The sequence below is a fragment of the Heliangelus exortis genome, chromosome 1 (assembly GCF_036169615.1).
Source record: "Heliangelus exortis chromosome 1, bHelExo1.hap1, whole genome shotgun sequence".
Lineage (NCBI taxonomy): Eukaryota > Metazoa > Chordata > Aves > Apodiformes > Trochilidae > Heliangelus > Heliangelus exortis.
Window position 1 is genome coordinate 196,419,469 of NC_092422.1, and position 21,109 is coordinate 196,440,577.

Here is a 21,109-nt window from a genome sequence, read left to right on the forward strand (position 1 = left end):
CTGCTTCCCCCTGTTGGCTTTGGTGTTCTGTGAGAAGAAAATCATAGAATCATAGAATTTTCAGGGTTGGAAGAGACCTCAAAGCTCATCCATTCCCAGCCCCCTGCATGACCAGGGACACCTCCCACCAGCCCAGGGGGCTCCAAGCCCCATCCAACCATAAAAACTTCCAGGGATGGGGCTTCCACCACCTCTGGGCAACCTGTTCCAGCCTCTCACCACCCTCATGGGGAAGAACTTCTTCCTAACTTCCAATCTCAATCTCCTCTCTTCTACTTTGAATCCATTCCCCCTGCTCCTATCACTCCCTGACATCCTAAAAAGTCCCTCCCCACCTTTCCTGGAGCCCCTTCAGATCCTGGAAGGCCACAATGAGGTCTCCTTGGAGCCTTCTCCTCTCCAGACTGAACAACCCCAACTTCTGGTAACAAGTTTTTAACTCAGTGCTTGTTCATCACCTACAGAGAGATTCACAGGTTCTCTGCAGCCACTGACATGGACATTAAAATATTCTAAACCATTTCTTCCTCATTTTTCAGAAGGTTCCTTGGAGCCTTCTCCTCTCCAGACTGAATAACCCCAACTCCCTCACTCTGTCCTCACAGCAGAGCTGCTCCCAGTCGTCACAGAACCACAGAATTCCAGCTGGGAAGGGACCTCCAGGATCAGCTGCTCCAACCCTTCTCATGTTATTGTTGATCTGAGATGTCCCAGCACCCACTGAGCTGAGACTTCAAACTTAAAAGTGGGGGAATCCACCCTGGGAGACCATCCCAATGTCTGAGTGTCCTCAGAGGGAAAATTTTCTTTTTTTGTCCAATTGGAATCTCCCCAGGACCGATTTGTGCCCATTACCCTTTGTCATAGCCATGGAAACATGGAGTCTCCATCTTTTTTGTGGCCTTCGTTGAATTTCTGGAGCGCAGTATTTAAGGTCTCCCCAGAGACTCCTCAGGGCTGGACAGAACCCTTCTTTTCAGGAAAAAACATGGGGAAGGGAAAGGGAGCGCAGCGCTGGCCATGTCAGCAGCTCCGTGCCTCAGTTTCCCTTTCCGCCGAGTCTCCTCCTACCCTTCCGGACCGCCAGGGGGCGCTGCTCTCTGGAGGGAGGGGATGAGCTCCGCCCCTCGGCGTCTCCTAGCAACACGCCCCGCCCCTCATCTCTGATTGGCTGCCGCTGCCGCCGCCGCCATTTTCAAACCGCCCGTTCTCCGCCGCCGCCGCCATTATCCACCCCGCGGAGGCGGTGCGGGGCTTGGCTCGGTCCCCGCCTTCCCCCGGCACCACCTGTCAGCATGGAGGCAGAACCCCTGAGGCAAAATCACCCTCGGCGAAGACGGGGAAGGGTCAGCACCAGCCCCCCGCCCCCTGCGGACAGCACACCCGGTGTGGCAGCCTCCTGCAGCCGGTAGGAGCCGTGATCCTTTCCCCGTTCCCCTGGCAGGCCTTGGAGTCCTCTGGGTGGCCCGCGGTTTCCCTTGGGTTGTGTGCCCCTCGCAAAAGGGGTGTTGACCTGTCTTACAAAAGGGGGTGATCCCCTCAGCCTGCATCCTCCTGGTTTGTCAAGGGAAGCTCCTGTCTGGCTGTGGGGCACCCTCCTGTCTCAGAGTCATGGAATGGTTTGCGTTGGAAGGGATCTTAAAGCTCATTTAGTCCCAACCCCCCTCCCATGGGCAGGAACACCTTCCACTAGATGAAGGTGCTCCAAGCCCCTTCTAATCTAGGAATTAAGGCTTGGGTATGGGTTTGTTGGGTTGTTTGGTTGTTTTTTTTTGACATCTTACAAGGGAAATTCCCTCCCTCCTATCTCATAAGGGGAAATCCTCTTCTCCAGGCTGCAGGGGATCCCTTGGCCTCCTATTTTATGAGGGAGGGTTTTTTCCTTACCCTCCCTCTAGGTTGAAGGGTATGCCCCCCCCTCACACCTCTCTCCAGCTTTGCCTCCTGCCTTACCAGGTGAACGTGTCCAGGAGTTTAGGGCACCCCCAAGAAGCCTCTAATTAAGCAAGGGGTCCACTAATACCCCATCTTAAATGGTAAGAGTGAGGGGGTGAGTTCATTCCTCAAGCCATAACCTTTCTCCTTGCCTGTTCCTGCCCTCTGAGGGGGGGTTACCTGCTCCTGTCCCCATCCCTGTGTGCCAAAATGCCCTTAGGCTTTCGTGCGAAGACTTTAACTCCTTTTTATCTCGTGTGGGGGCTGCCTGGCAGGTTGCCACAGCAGTCCGAGGGAAAGAGGATCCTTTGTTGCTGCTCCTCTGGGGGTGGGGATGGTTTGGTTGGTGAGTTTGGCTTTTACATTCCCTGGAGAGCCTGGGCTGAGCCTCCAGGATTTCTGCAGGCACTGAAACGGGATAAACTCCCGGGAGTTTTAAATGCCTGTGTGTGTGTGTTACTGTTACTTGGATATGTTGAACTTGGGAGCCTTTCCTGACACCACATCATGAAAGAAACTGTTACTTCTTAACTTGAAGATCAGCTTAACCTTGTGGAGCCCAATAATGATACCTGGGTGTGTTTTTAAAAAGCTCTCGGCACCGTAAATGACCCATCTCTTGCTGACTCCTCTCTTGGCAAACCCAGCCTGATCAGCAGAGGTTTGTGCTTTCTGTTGCCCTCAAGGTTAGGAAATGACTTCTCCAAGCATGCAGGTGATATAGAAACCACCCCTTCCTGACAGATGTGTCCCTCCTGTTAACCTCAGCCCAGTTTCTGCCTCCAGATGTGGGCAGATGTTTACCCCCAGATGTCAATCAGGATCTTTTCCTTGCTGCCCTGATGGGGGATTGCAGCCCTTGGCATCCCAGCCTGGCAGCTGCTTGGGTTGGAGGAGTGAGAAATGCTCCTGTTCTTCCCTCATTTGTGCCCTGGGAAGGAGTGAGAGGAAGGGGCAGTCCCTTGTTTTGAAACCTGGTGAAATCCCCCACGAGGTGGAATGGATGTTCTTCCTTAGAGGATTTAAATCCAAGCAAGCTGAGCTTGGTTTTTATAACAGTTTGAGTAACCATTGTGTTTTCTGGATAGCAGAGGGTTTTAGTGAACTTTTTTGTTAAAAAAAAAAAAAAATAAATATTTTCATAGAAAGATGCTGCAATATCACCTTGAGGATCAAAACTGTAGCTCCCTAATTACCACACTTGAAAAGCAGAGCATAATTGAAGGCTTCAGAGATTCACTGAGGTGATGAAACACTCTGGGATGGTCGTGCATTCCTTTGTGAGGTTTGTCTGTGTGGAGAGGCCCAGGGAAATGGTGATCAAACTAGGAAAGCAGTTGATTCAGATAAGACAGGTATGTATTAAACCTTCATCTGGAAGCTCACAAGCCAGATGATGGTCCCTAGATGTGGTCTCCTGATGGAGACAGAACAATTCAAGAAGTCTCTGGCTTGAGGCTTCTTCACAGAACAACAAAGTTTCAGTGGAAGGGACTTGTGGGAGGTCTGCAGTCCAGTGCCTGCTCAAAACAAGATAATTCTCAAATTCAGGTCACTCAGAACTTTGACCCAGGTAAATTTCAGAAACCTCCAAGGACAGAGATTTCCTTATTTTCCAGAGTGTGACCAAACTCATTGGGAGGGAAACATTTTTCCTCCTATTCAAGGAGAGTTTTCCTTGCTGCAGCTCCTGCCTGTTGCCTCTCTTCATTCTGCTGTCTCTGTCTTCTCTCCACCCTCCTTTTAGACAGTAGTAAACACCAGTTAGATCCCCTCTTGCCTTTTCTTCCCCAGGGCAAGTGAACCTGCTCTCAGTCTCATTTATCTTGTCCTCCAGCACCATTTTGTGTGCCCTCCTCTGGCTGTGCTCCAGTTGTTGCTGTTTCTTGTACTGGGAGACCCAAAGCTCCAGATGGGGTCTCACAAAACCTGGCTGGCATCCTTTGAGCTGCTTGTTCTGGTTTTGCAGAGCCAACCAGCTTCCTGCAAACCACTCAGAACAGGATTTAAATTCTTTAATCCCTTCATCTGTCAGGGAAGTGGCAAAATACAGGCAGTTAAAACAAACCCACACCAAAAAAACAACCCCAAAACCTGGAAGCATTTAAAAAAATAAAAAAAATAAACTACACTTCAGCCAGATACCCAAGATCTGTTTCTTATGCCTGAGTGGTCCTGTTGCCAGGCTGAGTTTCTGAGCTTTAAGCCTGAGCTTGGCCTGGTGAAGGTTTGTGGGTGATTTTTCTCTTTGTTAATAATGTGACAGCAGCTCTCCACCTGTTGTGGGCAGAATCATTTCTGGATTAGGAGAGGCAAAAGCTCCCAACTGTGCTGTGTTTGTGGTCTGACCCCCCAGCCTGCTGCACAGGGCTGCTCTTAACAGCAAATTTCACAAGATGGGGGTGGTTGGATTCAGAGGGGACTCCAGGACGAGTCCCATGAAGCACTTGAGCAAAGGTTTCTGCTCCCTGAGCAAGCACTTGGGCGCTGGAACATAAATTACCCCACACCCCATGTTTTGCTTTTACTCTGTGTGCACACAGGCACGAAAGAACTTTTGTCTCCAGCCCTGTAACCTGACCCTGGAGGAGGAGTCCTCTGCCCACCCCCCTGATTTCAGTCAAATATCTCTCCGGGAGAACCTTTGAAAGCCTCCATGAATTCATTAAGTATATTCAGCAATGTTTGAGGGCGAGGTAATATCCTTTATTAGAGGTGTCCTCTTGCAGACCCCCCCCTCCTCTTGTTTTTGTACCCTCAGACTCACGGCTGCAACATTCCTGAGCAGTCTGAAATCTGCTGGTTCAGGGAAGCATTTGTTTAACCTCTGTAGAAAGCATCCATTTGCACTTCTGTGCTGCTGAAGAAATTCCTGACGCTTCCAAAAGAGGGGAATGTGGCCAGGGAGGTGTGAAGGGAGGCACTTGGGACAGAATATTTGCAGTCAGCCTCTTGCCTGTGTAATCCCAGAGCAGAGTCTAAAAAAGGAGAGGGCAGTTGACAGCATGTTAGAGACAGTGACTTCACCCAGCTATGAACAGTAAATATTTCCTTTCATAGCTCTGATCTGATCTGCTTTACCATCTCATCCATTTATCCCTTTCCCCACTGGTTGTAGCTTTTGCACAGTGATGTGGCTCAGGTTTAAGGTAAAACCAGAAGAAATAATTGCTCTGAACACAAAGCAGAGCAGTCCTGAAAGGGGAGTGAGGAATGGGTTTACCAAGAACACATTCTCTGTTTAGTTTCTGACCCTGAAATCAGAAAACATTTGGATGAGTCTCTCTCAACTTTGTCCCCTCAGCTCTGGCAGCTAGGAGATGACAACAAAAAAATTGCAGATTTCTGGGACAGATAAAGGAAGCTTTATTTTGGGGGTTTGTTTTTTCTGTCATCTTATTCCTGACTTCAGAGTTTCTCTAGTTGCAAGGTGGAGCCAGGAGAAGCTGAGAGCTGGGGGGCATGTTATCTCTTCTGAGGTGACACCCAGAAATAAAGCAGTGAGTCCTCTCTCCTGCCCCAGACATGCTGTCTAACCCTGGCTTCCACCTCCTGTAGAGCTTTTCCTGAGCTGCATGAAGTGGTGTGGAGGCAAAATGTCCAGAGTCAACTATTTGATACCTAGAAACACTCTGTCTGCAGCTTTCCTGATGCAGAAGGACCCAGAGGTGATCATGCAGGGTTGGAGTGCTGAGTTCCTGAGGCTGGAGGTGGGCTGGCAGCTCATGGAGATCATTAAAGCCCTACCTCAGATTCTCAGATCTTTGAGATTTTTGCATCTTTGACAGTACCCCAGCTTCTCTCAACCAAGGGGTGCCTGTCCTCTGATCTGCTGGTACTTGCTTGACACCTGGAGGCCCAAAGTTTGTAAAGAAGTTGCAGTTCTGCACAGGAGACAGGGCTGTGTCACTTTGAGACAAGCTATCTGCAGTGGGAAGGGTAGAGACACAGCTGATTATGCATATTCATGTATTTTTTTAAAATATTTTTAATTGTAGCAGTCACTGCTGAGGAGTTATTCAAATGGAATTAATCCCAATTAACTGGTTGTCTTGGTGTGGAAGGATTAAAAGAAACTTGTGGGTTTATGTAGGTCACAGTAGGGTGCAAGGTGGAAAAGATGCTCAGTCAAGACTTCAAACTGAAAGAGAGGAGGTGCAGGTTAGATATTGAGGAAAAAAATCTTCACCATGAGGGTAGAAAGACCCTGGACCAGGTTTCTTAAGGAGGTTGTGGAAGCCCCATCCCTGGAAGTTTTTAAGGCCAGGTTTGATGGGGCTTGGAGCACCCTGGGCTGGTGAGAGGTGTCCCTGCTCATCCAGGGGGTTGGATCTTGATGAGCTTTAAGGTCCTTCCAACCCAAACCATTCTCTGATTCTGTGTGCAAACAAGGGTGGTGTCAGGGGGAATTTTAAAAGGTGGCTTGAAGCAGCCTGCCCAAAGCAAGGACAAACAGTTTCTGTCTGCTGTGATCAGCAGCTGAGGCTGACAAAGGAGCTTGGTAGAGGAGCAGATGCTGGAGAAGAGCTGAAAGTGGTTTTGTTGACTCACAGATGGTGTCACTGAACTGCTCCTAAAGGTGGGGTCTGGATGCCCCAACCCAGCTCTGCTCCTTCTGCTTTCCTTGCAGCAGTCCCTGTCACTCTGTGGCTGCAGGGTGTACTGGGAGTTGGTTTTTTTTTTTGTTATTGTTGTGCCCCAAAAAAGTGAAGTTTTACACTTAATCAGCAGCTGAACCACCTGGCCATGGGATTGGTGTGTTAGGTTTGCAGGGATCTGGCTGGCAGGAAGGGACAAAGCTGAGTTTTTCTGGAGAGGAGTAATTTATAGCAAAACTCTTCACTGCAGCATGGGCAGGAGGTTTGTCAAGAAGTTTCATTTCTGTAGCAGAAGTTGGTTGTCCACACAAGAAGGATGGGTTTTAAGGAGGCATCTGAAGAGAGTCCTTTCTAAATTATATGTTTACATATGTAGTAGAAAAAAAGCTTTTTATAATCCTCCCTGATCACCCACTTTTCCTGCACAGTAAACTCTTGGATTGCCTTTTATTTATTCACTACACACATTCACACAATTTAAAGTCAGTTGTTTGTTGGCCAGAGACCTAACACTGTTGTGAGGGCCAAGTGGTTTTGATGGTGATGGCTCTCTCTTTCCTTTCTTCTCCCTAATTATGGCTTTTCTGAAATGAATGTTTGTTTGCTCTTGATCTTGGTTGGGATTAAAGCCTGGATTCCATCAGATTTTCTTAGGCTGGTAAAACAGTAATGAAGAGTGCAAACATACACTTCTCCTTCCTATTATCACATCAAAGTTAGCACAAATGGAAACTTTTATTCCACTGAAGAAGGTAGCTATTAAAATGCATCACTTCAACATAATTGGAAGCTACAGTGTAGCTTTCAGAAAATGTCTAGAGGCTCTCGTATTACTGCTTTTTTTTATTATTACTATTATTCCAAAAGCAGGCTGTGTCTGGATCTGAAGTTGTTCAAGGCACAGTAGGTTTTTATGCAACCACTTCAGTCAGATGTCCTCAAAAACACAGCTCCCAGGAGATGCAGTAGCCATAGTATTCCTAAATCCTGTTTCCTGAAGTAAGGGAATGCTGCTACTTTGGCAGCCCTTCAGGAAAAAAAACTAAAAATCAGGCTCTGAAACTTTTAAGGGTTAAAACCCCCTTTGTGTACTTTGTTACTTGTGCTTTTCCTCAGCTGCTCATTGCACAGAACTCAACTGGGAGAGGGCTCTGAGCAAAATATCCCCAAAATCCACAGCTTTACACCCATCCCAGTGATCTTGTGACTCTGTTCTCTTCCCCTGTAGCTTATTTTCAATTAAATAACTACTGCCTTTAGAAAGTTTCTTTATCTTTCCCTCCACTTTAACAATAGAGGGTTTATGAAAACCCAGCATGTTGTTCTAGGAGCAAACTGGAATAAAATCCTGGTTGTACTGGGCACCAAATTAACAACTACTGGTGCAGGGGAAGTGTCTTGTACCTGGAGTTTGGGAGCACACCTGGACTACTCAGCCATACAGCTCTAAATAGCTCCTGGGATGTTGTTTTTTTTGGGTTTGGGGATTTTTGTTGTTGTTAGGACATGTGAAATGTGTTCAGACTCAGGCAGAATGAAGAAAACAATCTGAAACATTCACTCCCTGTACTTTCAGTGGCACCTGAACAAGAATCTCTGTGAAATGCTGACAAGGGGAAGGCTCTTCCACCCCCAATATCTTCCCACTGCAGCTTTGGGGTTTCTCTGTGCTTGGAGGTGCAAATGAATGAAATTTCCCAGAGGGGAGTTGAGGGAAGATGGAAAGACCCATAAAATCATTCAGAACTTGCTATTTTTCTAAACCATGGCACTGCTGCTGGCCCAGCCTACATAGCAAGTGCCACCAGCCATGTTATTAAGACCTATTAAAACCTTTCAGCACTCTCAAGATCCCTCTGTGTGACTGTGGATTGTGGGTAACACCAGTTTTTTAATTACAATTGAGCCTCTTTGTTATTGTCCTGTAAAACAGAAGTCATGTTACACTTACCAAATCATTATCTTCACTCACAAATCATTATCCTCCCCATCCAGTTGCTTCAGCCTGCCTGTTACTGCTGCAATTAATATTTTCAGGGCAAACTCATTACAAATGCTTTGCTGAATGCTCCCTTCAGATAAGTAACTCAGAGTGGGTGACAGTAGTGCTGAGCCTCACCAGCTTTGTGACTCCAAAGATAAGAGAACATCTGTAAAAGCATCTAAAAAAACTGCTTTTGCACCCACTGGAGCAAGTTTAATGTCTGCTGGAGGTATAATTTCTGCAATAAGAGCTGTTCTGACTGGTATTGCTTCTGACCAAGGTCTTGGGCAAAGGTTGGAATGAACCCAGAGCAATGATTGGGTTCAGTGGGATGAGGAGGAGACCTCACTCTTCACTATTTTTCACTTCTTTTGTTAAGAAACTAAACCCAGGGCATTTGGTATCACTCTCTCCTATCCAAGAGTCAGAGAGTTGAAACATTCTTTCAAAAATAACAAATTATGTTAATACCCATATTTTGTACAACAGAGCAGAGCACAGGGGTGGTGGTTCCTACAATTTCAGGTAACAGTGCAATAGAACCTACAAAATGTCTCCTTGGTGCCCTCTCACTGCAGACTGCAACACTTTTCCTGATCCCTTGAGTTTAACAGCTGCTGGTTCTGATTGCTGATCTCCTGGAATCTGCTATGGAAAGAGGAGAGAGAAAAATCAAAGGCACTGTTGGTCTTCTAGGAAGGTGAACATGTGAAGAACTTTATGAAAAGAGCTTCATTGCTTTTCCAGGGAAAAATTAAAAAGCAACAAATCCTTACAGCCCTGCTGAGCTGGCCAGGGCACAACTGACTGAGTCCAGATGAGAAATATTGCACTGAAATCATGAGAGTGAGAGACTATCCAGGCACCTGCCTTGGTTATCTTCATTTTAGGAGGAGACTCTGCATGTCCTGACTGTATTCCTGTGTGATCAGAGGAAACTGAAACAACAGAAAGTACAAAAAGAGGAAAATTTGTAAAGGGATGGAAGAATGACTCTGTTAGATGGTGTAGAGGATAGGTGAGACTAAATTGGGAAATACCAGAATTCAGCTAATCAAGAACAGTGGGAAGTTACAGCCTTCCCTTGAAGTAGCAGGGTGGGCACAGGACTTACTGAGGAGAGCAGTGGATGTCTTGTGAAGAGCCTTAAAATTAAGGCAAATCCATGCAAATGCTACTCTGGAAAATTATGGCTTCTCCAGAGGGGGCTGGAAGGTGCAGAGAGGAAGAATGTCTTTAATTTGGAGGATTTGTAGCTGTTTGCCCAAGAAGTGTGAGTGTTGGGTGTTGCTAAAGTCAGTGTTACACCAGTAATAAATCCAAACAGGGAGCAGAGTTGAGCTCTTGGGAAAGGCTGCATCTATTCCAAACAAAACACTTCTTTTTGCCAGAAGATTTTTGTGACGTGCTGAAGTGTGAGGTCCAAGTCACAGCAAGGTTATCCTGGCTCTTCATTTGTGTCCCACTGCCAGAGAGGCAGCCTGGATGTACCAGCTGTGCTGAGAAAAGCCTCTGGGTGAAAGAAAAGTTGAAGTTGTGAAGGAGAAAAGACCTGGTTTGATTTATTTAATCATAGAATGAATCACAGAATCGCCGAGGTCCCCCTGGAGTCTTCTCCAGGCTGAACACTCCCAGCTCCTCAGCCTCTCCTCATGGCAGAGCTGCTCCAGCCCCTGGATCATCTTTGTGGCCTCCTCTGGACTCACCCCAACAGATCCATGTCCTTCTTCTGCTGGGGACACCAGACCTGGAGGCAGGATTGGAGCTGGGGGTCTCCCAAGAGCAGAGCAGAGGAGGGACAATCAAATCCTCAACTCCAGGAACATGACAGACTCTGTACTCACATCCTTACTGGATAAAGACTTGCAGGAATTAGAGCTCCAACTGGGAATGTGGAGACAGCACTTCTGAGCAGCACCCTGGTGCTTTTGTGCTGAGTGGACTCAAAAATATCCCAGACTCAGGGTGTGACTCCTTCCCTGTCTGCCCTTGCTTTCCACAAAAGCCTTAAAAGTGTTGAACTTGGAATATTCCCCCAGCTCCCACTGCTTCTCCTTCACCCTTTGAAAGGGTTTCAACTCCCAGCTTTGTTTCTAGAGTTTCCAAGTGTTCAGATTGAAAAGAATTGGAAAATTAGTTTCTTGATAAGTTCTTGTTTTGTTGTGTTGGGTTTTTTTCCTGTTTATATCAAAGAAAAGATGAAAAATTTAAAGGCTACTTCCCAAAAGCTTTCCCTGCCCAGGGGGACCCAATAAGACTTCTGATTTTCACCCAGGTTTAAACTGGCAGTGACCAATATGTAAGGAAAGAGCCATGACCTCTGTTAAACACAGTGAAACAAAGAAGGGGATGAGGAAAACCTGACAGCCTCAAAACCTCCCAGCTTTGCTTCTAGAGAGTTTCCAAGTGTTCAGATTGAAAAGAATTGGAAAATTAGTTTCTTGATAAGTTCTTGTTTTGTTGTGTTGGGGTTTTTTTCGTGTTTATATCAAAGATGAAAGATGTTTTCATCAAAGATGAAAAATTTAAAGACTACTTCCAAAAAGCTTTCCCTGCCCAGGTGGACCCAATAAGACTTCTGATTTTCACCCAGGTTTAAACTGGCAGTGCCTAATATGTAAGGAAAGAGCCATGACCTCTGTTAAACACAGTGAAACAAATTAATGAAGGGGATGAGGAAAACCTGACAGCCTCAAAACCTCCCAGCTTTGCTTCTAGAGAGTTTCCAAGTGTTCAGATTGAAAAGAATTGGAAAATTAGTTTCTTGATAAGTTCTTGTTTTGTTGTGTTGGATTTTTTTCCTGTTTATATCAAAGAAGAGATGAAAAATTTAAAGACTACTTCCAAAAAGCTTTCCCTGCCCAGGGGGACCCAATAAGACTTCTGATTTTCACCCAGGTTTAAACTGGCAGTGACCAATATGTAAGGAAAGAGCCAAGACCTCTGTTAAACACAGTGAAACAAATTAATGAAGGGGATGAGGAAAACCTGACAGCCTCAAAGCCTTTTGCTGCTTCTCCTCAAAGATAGGATTGGGCTGAGCTAATTTGAGGGAAGGAAAAGTGAAGTGGGGGTGAGGAAAACTGTCAGCCTGGGAGCCCTTCTGCTTCTCCCTGGAGATGGGATTGGGACTGAGTTTAACAGAGTGCTGGACATGTCAAGTGAGGGTGAAATTGTTGGAAAAGCTGGATAGGCTTTTATGTCTGAGGTTCGGGAAAAGGAGGGATGGAAATGTGAGCAGGTTTGAGAGAAAGGAGTGTCTGTAGGGCTGCACCCGGGGTTGTTTGTGACAGGGAAAGATGTGGGGAAAGTAAAGGGGAAAGAGGAGAAACATAGGGTCACAGAATGTCAGAGATGCCCCAGTGCAACCCCCCTGCCCCAGCAGGATCCCCCAGGGCAGCCCACACAGGAACACATCCAGGGGGGTTTGGAAAGGCTCCAGAGAAGGAGACTCCACAACCTCTCTGGGCAGCCTGGGCCAGGGCTCCCTCAGCCTCACCCTCAACAAGTTTCTCCTGCTCATGCTGAGCTGGAACTTCCTCTCTTCTCCCTTCAACCCATTCTTCCTTGGCCTCTCCCTGGCCACCCCCAAAAAGAGATTGGCCCCTTCCTCTTGCCCCCCACCCCTCAGCTCTTGATGGACATTCAGCAGATCCCCTCTCAGCCTTCTCTTCTCCAGCCTCAACAGCCCCAGGCCTCTCACTCTTTCTTCCCAGCACAGATGCTCAAGTCTCTTCCTCACCCTCCCAGCTCTCCCTTGGCCTCTCTCCAGTAGATCCCAGTCTCTCCTCAACTGGGGAGCCCCAAACTGGAGCCAGGATTCCAGCTCTGGTCTCCCCAGGGCAGAGCAGAGCAGAGGAGGAGAACCTCCTGGATCTGCTGGACATACTTTTCCTGATGCCCCCAGGACACCATTGGCCCTCTTGGCCCCAAGGGCACATTGCTGACCCCTGGAGAATTCCCTGTCCCCCAGGACTCCAAGGGCTTTCTCCATGGAGAAGTTTGTAGAGGCTGAAGAAAGGGATTTGCCTGGTTGACAGGAGAAGGAGACTGTGCTGCTGCTGCTGCTCCAACAGAGAACTTGTGGGATTCCTTCCATGTTGGGTGAAGCTTTTCCAATGTCAGAGCTGTGCCCTTCAGACATTCACATTGTTCCTGTTTCTGCTGAGCTCTCACTTGTGGCTCATCCCAGGTCTCAGGGCTTTCAGTTTCTGCTGCATTAGGAAGCTTTTTCTTCCCTTCTCTTGCTTTTAATTTTCCAGGCAGCTCTTTTGTCTTATCACACTTATGCCAGGTAAACCATTAGGATTTGAAAATGTTTCTTCTTCCTCTGGGCTCAATTTTTAGGCACTGCTTACAGGCAGAGAAGGTTGTGAGCAAATCTTAGACTATTCTTCAGAAGTGCTGAAGTCCCCTTCTGTTCTGTTATAAATCTGCCAAGCTCTCTTCCTCTCCCATTTCACAAAAGCAGTTTCTTTTTATCCAAAAGCACAAAAGAATTTCAAAACACTTCTTGGCCTTCTCCCTGTATTAAGGAGGGTGATGTTTTTCTTGTGTTCAGGTTAGTAAAATATCAGGGGTTTGTTTTACTGATAACTAAAAGAACTCAGGATAAGCTGTGGGTAAACTTGTGTTGGCTCAAAAAAAAAGATTTGCCTCATCCAGAACACATGGGAATGTGCTAAGCAGTTGTCTGGAGTCACATATATGAAAAATTCTGAAGAAACTGTTTAGAATATTTTAATGTCCATGTCAGTGGCTGCAGAGAACCTGTGAATCTCTCTGTAGGTGATGAACAAGCACTGAGTTAAAAACTTGTTACCAGAAGTTGGGGTTGTTCAGTCTGGAGAGGAGAAGGCTCCAAGGAGACCTCATTGTGGCCTTCCAGGATCTGAAGGGGCTCCAGGAAAGGTGGGGAGGGACTTTTTAGGATGTCAGGGAGTGACAGGAGCAGGGGAATGGATTCAAAGTAGAGGAGGGGAGATTGAGATTGGAAGTTAGGAAGAAGTTCTTCCCCATGAGGGTGGTGAGAGGCTGGAACAGGTTGCCCAGAGAGGTGGTGGAAGCCCCATCCCTGGAAGTTTTGAAGGTTGGATGGGGCTTGGAGCCCCCTGGGCTGGTGGGAGGTGTCCCTGCCCATGCAGGGGTTGGGACTGGATGAGCTTTGAGGTCCCTTCCAACCCAAACCATTCTCTCATTCTATGAAAATATGGTTTTGGGGTCTATCTCCAGCTGAGATATAAAAGCCCCAAGTGCTGTTCCAGGGAGTGTTTCAGAGCTGCACAACCCAGGGGCATTTGGATCTCCTTGCATCCAGTGTCCATCAGGATGCCCAAAGATGGGAGAACTTCAGTCCTTCCATCAGCTGATTTAACTGAGCCACTTGGGGGGTTCTGACCCTGCAGAAGGGGACAGGGCTGAAAGGACCCAGATGACAGAAAAGTGACCCAAGCACAGCCCTGACACAGATTATCCTGGGGATAAATTTCCCAGGATTGCTGTGGCTGCCCCATCCCTGGCAGTGTCTCAGGTCAGGTTGGATGGGGCTTGGAGCCCCCTGGGCTGGTGGGAGGTGTCCCTGCCCATGCAGGGGGTTGGGACTGGATGAGCTTTGAGGTCCCTTCCAACCCTGACAGTTCTATGATTCTAAGATTTTGGGGTCAACAGAAAATCCAAAAGACACCCAGAAAGGTTTTACTTGAATGGATTTCCATGAATCAGAGCAGAGGATGAGGCACAGGAGAGTTTCACTCATCAGGTTTAGAGCAAGTTCCCATTAATGTCATTTGAAACATTTTTTTCCTCCCAGTTTTACTGTAAATCCACGCAGCCTCCTCAGCATCACTGACAGTCTGCAGTTTGGTTTTTTAACTTCTTTTTTACCACTTCTCCAGGAAACTGCAGAAATACTTTGATGTGGCACTTCTCTTAACTTTTGAAAGCTCCAAAACACATTCCTCAGCCTGGGCAGCAATTCCCTGGTTCCTTCCCTGACTTCCAACCTCCCCCCTCAACACCCTCCTCCTTGTTTTTTTTCTATGGGTTTTTTTTTGTGGTTTTCAGAGCAAGCTGTTCTTAAATATAAACCACTTGGAGCAGCTAAATACTGGGAGGCTGAACATTACAGCAACATGAAGAGGTTCCAATTAAGTCTTTCCCCAAACCAGCAAAAAGAGCCTGGAACAGGTTGCCCAGAGAAGTGGTGGAAGCCCCATCCCTGGAAGTTTTTAAGGCTGGGTGGAGCTTGGAGCCCCCTGGGCTGGTGGGAGGTGTCCCTGCCCATGCAGGGGTTGGGACTGGATGGTCTTAAAAGGTCCCTTCCAACCCTGGAAATTCTATGATTCCCTGATTTTATAAATCTCTTTCCCAGGTAGGGGCTCATCTTTGTTGGAGAACTGGAGAAAGGCAGAAAAATTGATTTAAAGTACATTTATTTCTGTATTGTGTGAGATGGTAAGGATGGAAGTGTGGGATCTTACCTGCTGTAGCTGACCCTGCTCTGGCAGGGGGATTGGATTTGATGATCTTCAGGGGTCCCTTCCAACCCTTCACTTTCTGTGATCTTTCTGTGATTTTTTGGCAGCTGGGCTGGATGTTGCAGTCTGTGGCAAGAAGGAAGCAGAGTTTGGGAGCCTGTGACTGAAATGGGACAGGGAGGGTGGTGAAAGATTTTAGATTTTTTCCATTCTAAATTCTGGATGGTTCTGGGTTCTTGGTTTCTTGCAGACTTTGCTTGTACTGAGACATTCTCATCCCTGTTTGATTTCCTCAGCTGCAAATCCTTTCTTGGGGCTTTTCTTCTAAAACACTGCTAAGATTTAAAAGCAGTGGTGAAAATATGACCTCACTGAAACAGATAGTGGTGGAATTTCCCATAAATTCACTGATTTTACTGGAGTATTCCAGGATTTTTTTTTTACCCTGGACTGCTTTGTACCATGGATTTCTTTCAGGTGCCAATCAATTTGAAAGCCATGGAAACTTCCCACCTTGGCTGCCTTGCCTGGAGACTGGAAAAAATTCCTCTGGAGACTGGAAAAAATTCCTCTGGAGACTGAAAAAATTTCCTCCCTATTCTTAACTCATCTTTTCTAGCTCTGCTATCAGTTGGCTTAAGACAATTGCTGCCTTCCCTCTTTATTATTTTTTTTCCCTTTCTCCCTTCTCTTTCTTTCCTGTCAGATCCCAGAGTATTTTATACTTTCATTTCTGCATCAGTTTTTAGTCCACTGTCACCTCTTGGCCTGGCTCTGAAGAAACAGCAGGAAATGTGGTTTCTGGTGAGCAGCATTGAAACTTCAAGGAAAATATCAACATGCCTGAGGAAGGAAAGCAGAGATAAGGCAGCCCTGACAATAATTTGTGGAAGGAAGAACTCTTCCCAGAAAGGGATGTGTTGGTGAGAGATGAACAAACACTGGGAAGCAATAGGGGGGAGAGAAAAAGAAGGATTTCTGAAAGTTTCCCTAACAAATAATTTATAAGTGGGGAGGAAACAGCTGGTGGGGATCTTGAGGCTGCTGAGGTGAAGCAGTTAGTGAGGGTGGAAGAGCCTTTTCCCCCAGAATAATAATAAAATAATAAAATAATACAATAATACAATAATAAAAATAAAATAATAATAATAATAATAATAATAATAATAATAATAATAATAATAATAATAAATCAGCTGAAGATTAGGCAGTGCTTTAAGCTCTGTATGGCCAATTCCCAGGGAAGTTAATGGAATGGGGGTACTTTTATTCCTTTTCTACAGACAACACTTGGCTGCTTTTTGAGAGCTGAAGGATGTAACCATTCAGAATACACCAAATTCTTCTTTCAGTTTCCAAATTCTGCTCCCAAGTAATGAATATTCAGGTCTGCATCAAAGCTGTGCCTCCTGTATAATGGGGTTGTATTTAGGGTAGGTGTCCATAACACTGCACTTGGCACCCTGATGCCTCCTACTGCTGTTTTCTAAAAAACTAAAATGTAAATAAATACAGGAATTACTTCATCTGGTAATCAAGTCCAGCAGCTGAATATAAATATAAAATACTCCAGATTAAGACAATTCATCCACTGCATGATGACAAAGAGTCTCTTTCAATTTGAATTTGGCTTGGGAGGGAGTGGTAGCATCTAAGCTCTTCCTGAAATCAATTTTCTCTTGAAAGAGCAGGTCCTGAGCTGGCAGCCATCTTCCACAGAGCTTGTGACAGTGACAGGGTGGCTGTCACTGAGGGATTGCTGCTTTCCATTTTGTGGGGAAAAATGCCTCAGGCAGCAGAGTGCCAGGGAGAGCTTCAGTAAATGTGGTAACTCTTGCTTTAATTTGTGCCTGCTCACAGCCATGCATGGGCAGTGTCCCATTTCAGGGTGACTGTCACCTCCTGACAGGCCCTGAACACCAAATTTTCCAGGCATAAGCTTAGGATTTAATCTTCAAACCCAAACCATGTCATGCTATGAACATAGAAAATGAGGTGAAGAGAATGTCAGGTGAAGGTTTGTGACTTGCTTCCAAACAGGGTTTGAAATGTCATTAAGTTTCTCCTCCTCACTGCACAGCTTCAGAATTCCAGCTGGGAAGGGACCTCCAGGATCAGCTGCTCCAACCCTCCTCGTGTTATTGTTGAGCTGAGATGTCCCAGCACCCATTGAGCTGAGACTTCAAACTTCCCAAAGGGGGGGAATCCACCCTGGGAGACCATTCCAATGTCTGACTGGCCTCAGAGGGAAAAATTTTTATTTTTGTATCCAATTGGAATCTCCCCAGGAGCACCTTGTGCCCATTGCCCCTTGTCCATGGGATTCCTTGTACACAGGGAGTCTCCATCTCCTTTGTAGCCCCCTTGGAGTACTGGAACATCAGAATTAGGTCTCCCCTGAGCCTTCTCAAGGTTTTTCTACTCCAAAGGACCAATTTCAGCACCCCCTGGAAAGCAGTTGGACTTTCACCAGGTATTCACACATCTAAATACACAACTTGTTCAAAATTTGCAGCTGTTTTGTTTCAGCTGGGGTACCTCTTCCCTTTGCTGGGAGAAATGGCAACAATTCTTGGGTTTCTCTGCATCTGAAATTCCCAGTTGCCAGCAAATCTCTTTTGTGCTGCCCCAGAGTTGGTGGTCCCACATTTAACCACATCCTGGGGTGAGGGGAGGTACCTGAAAGGTGCTGACAAGCCCTGTAAGCAATTATCTGACCAACCCTTCAACTCCACCTGGAGATAGACAGGAGGGTTGGAGCACTGGCCTTGACTTCCTGGTGCCTTCCTCTCCTCAGGCAATTTGATTTAGGGTTAATTTGAAGTCTTCCCAGAATTTAAAGCAAGGATGGGGGCCCTCCCTGTAGTCTTCACAGGGAGGAAAAAGGCAGAGATTATTCCACATCAGGTGTTTGGATGAATCCCAGGTGGATAAGGGAGTTTGTTCCTTGAGAACCTCATCCTTGCCAACAAGTTCTCCAATGGAAGCATTTATAGAATCACAGAATAATTGGGGTTGGAAGAGACCTCTGAAGGTCACTGAGTCCAACCCATTGCAGTCAGCAGGGACACCCCCAACCAGATCAGGATGCTCAGAACCTCCTCAAGCTTCACCTTGAATATTTCCAGGGATGAGGCCTCAACCACCTCCCTGGGCAGCCTGGTTTTATTTCACCACCCTCATGTCCTAACAAGGAGTGTAAAGTGTATCCATGCAGCCCTGATCCTCATGGAATGGTTTGGGGTGGAAGGGACCTCAAAGCTCATCCAGTCCCAACCCCCTGCATGGGCAGGGACACCTCCCACCAGCCCAGGGGGCTCCAAGCCCCATCCAACCTGACCTGAGACACTGCCAGGGATGGGGCAGCCACAGCAATCCTGGGAAATTTATCCCCAGGATAATCTGTGTCAGGGCTGTGCTTGGGTCACTTTTCTGTCACCTGGGTCCTTTCAGCCCTGTCCCCTTCTGCAGGGTCAGAACCCCCCAAGTGGCTCAGTTAAATCAGCTGATGGAAGGACTGAAGTTCTCCCATCTTTGGGCATCCTGATGGACACTGGATGCAAGGAGATCCAAATGCCCCTGGGTTGTGCAGCTCTGAAACACTCCCTGGAACAGCACTTGGGGCTTTTATATCTCAGCTGGAGATAGACCCCAAAACCATATTTTCATAGAATCCTGGAATGGGTTGGGTTGGAAGGGACCTCAAAGCTCATCCAGTCCCAACCCCTGCATGGGCAGGGACACCTCCCACCAGCCCAGGGGGCTCCAAGCCCCATCCAACCTGACCTGAGACACTGCCAGGGATGGGGCAGCCAAAACTTCCTTGGACAACCTGGGCCAGGCTCTCCCCACCCTCAAATTCCAGAATTTCCTCCCCATCTCCAACCTCAATCTCCCCTTTCTCTCCAAGTTTTAACCCATTTCCCTTCTCCTCTCCCTACCCCCCCCGTGTCCAAAGCCCTCCCCCAGCTTTCTTGGAGCCCTCTTCAGGTACTGGAAAGCCACCACAAGGTCACCTGGGAACTTCTCCAAGCTGAACAACAACCTTCCAGGCTTCATGCCACAAACCCCATCCCAGCTCCTTTTGGCTGCTTCACTCCTCACCTTTACTCAGGATCTTTATTTTGGTGAAGCCAGAGAGCAAACACAGCCTCCAACAACAACAAAAAAGGCACAGAGCCAATCCTGTCCTTAGAATTGCAAATCCAGGTGGGCCCCACCTTGTGTGGAGGAGTAGTAACAACCTTGGCTGAAGTTTCCTACGTGTTGGAACAAGCAATCCCCAGGCCAGCCAGTAATGCAGCCTGGTTTCCTGCTGCTTTCCTGCTGCTTTCCTCCTGGTTTCCTGCTGCTTTCCTGCTGCTTTCCTCCTGGTTTCCTGCTTTCCTGCTTTTCTATGGAGTTGTCTTGGATTCTCTGATGGCTTTTTGCTTTCCTCCCTGGAGGTGGGTGACAGGGGACTGGTGTCATAGCTCATTCCCCACCTGCAAAGTGGAGAAAGGGTTAAAACAACTAAAAAACACCAAAAAGGCAGGTGGAGAATTGAGTCCTTGAGCCTGGGGAGGTTTGTAAGGTCCATACAAGCTCAGCTGTGGGGGGCCTGGGACCTCCTGGGCTGTGATCCCAGAGCATCATCTGCATCCTCCTGGTGCTGCTGTGCAGCATCCCCCTTCCTGCTGCTCTAGGACAGCTCTGGGAGAGGCAGAAACCTCTCCAGTTCCATTTGGAAAAGGCTCAGGCATCTTTTTCTGGATCTCAGCTACCACCAGGAGCTTCCTTCTCCCCGTGGTGGGTTGAACAGAGGGAACTCTCCAGGATGAAACAAAAGACTCCGAAGCCACTGCTGGCTCTGCAGAGCTTTGTAACTTCTGATTGGGTCCCTTCAGGAGCTGCCGAGCACGCTATGAATTCCTCTCCCCTCTAGGTGTCACCACTGCGTTGGGAAAAAAGTCTTTTTCCTCTTTTCCCACTTTCTTTCAGCTTCCTATTTACAATAAATTGACCACTGGGGTTACACTAAGGATTAATTTCACTTTACTGAGTCAAAGTGCTTCCCTACCCTGGGTGAAGGGAAGGAATGTTTTGAAGGCTACAGGAGGACTTTTTTTTTTACCTTTCCTACACTAAATTAATATTCTTCCAGAACATATCATTTAAACTCAGCTCCAAGGTGATTTTGGGGGAGAAAAAGCAGGAAACCAAAGCAGGTGAACAAATCCTGGACGCCCTGGGCTCTCAACATGTTGGGTGGGCTGGAGCAGGGCTGGGAGCATTCATCACCTGTGCCTTCACTTGAAAGCTCTTCTGCAGAGTTTTTCTGGGTGGTTCCAGGTTTATTTCTGAGAACCCAGACTCTGTTGGGCTTTGGCATCAGAGAGACCACAAAAGTCTCATGCATAAAGTTGCAATTAAGCTGATTTCCCTCCCCCGCACAGGTAAAGGTCTTAAGGCTTTGGAACTCCTTCCATGGTTTGCTCAGTGAGGAGTCAGCTTACAGCTCTTGGCTTGCTTTTAAATAAAAAAAACCTTAAAAACTTTAAAGTAAAACCTCTAGATCATAGAATATTAGGGGTTGGAAGGGACCTTTAGAGATCACCTAATCCAGCCCCTCAAAGAACAAGCTGAGTTGGAAGGGACCTTTAAAGGTCCAACTCCAACCCCCCCAGGGTGCAAGGTTTTCCAGCCAGTTTAGGTGATTTCCTGGAATGGTTCAGGTGGGAAGGGAGCTCAGAGCTCATCTCCTCCAAGCTCCATGCCCAGGGACACCTCTCACCCAGCCCAGGTTGCTCCAAGCCTCATCCAACCTGGCCTTGAACACCTCCAGGGAGGGGGCAGCCACAACTTCTCTGGGCAATCTGTTCCAGAGTCTCAGCACCCTCCTCCTGAAGAACTTCTTCCTAAGCTCCAGGCTGAACCTCTTCTCCTGCACTTTCAAACCATTTCCCCTTCTCCTAGCACTGGACACTCTTCTGAAAAGTCCCTCTGCAGCCTTCCTGGAGGTTCCCTTCAGGGATTGGGGGGCAGCTCTAAGGTCCCCCTGGAGTCTCAACACTCCCAGCTCCTCAGCCTCTCCTCATGGCAGAGCTGCTCCAGCCCCTGGATCATCTTTGTGGCCT

The 21,109-nt window shown here is 47.2% G+C and overlaps 1 protein-coding gene across 1 annotated transcript in view; it reads left to right on the forward strand.

The window, feature by feature from the left end:
• Positions 1 to 1,250: 1,250 nt before the first annotated feature.
• The window catches only part of NET1 (neuroepithelial cell transforming 1), an 80,398-nt gene continuing 60,539 nt past the window's right edge, over positions 1,251 to 21,109 (forward strand). Inside the window, exon 1 of the mRNA XM_071734253.1 lies at positions 1,251 to 1,408. Coding sequence (XP_071590354.1) covers positions 1,296 to 1,408 — 113 coding nt within the window. The 5' untranslated portion in view covers positions 1,251 to 1,295. The remainder of the gene's footprint in view (positions 1,409 to 21,109) is intronic.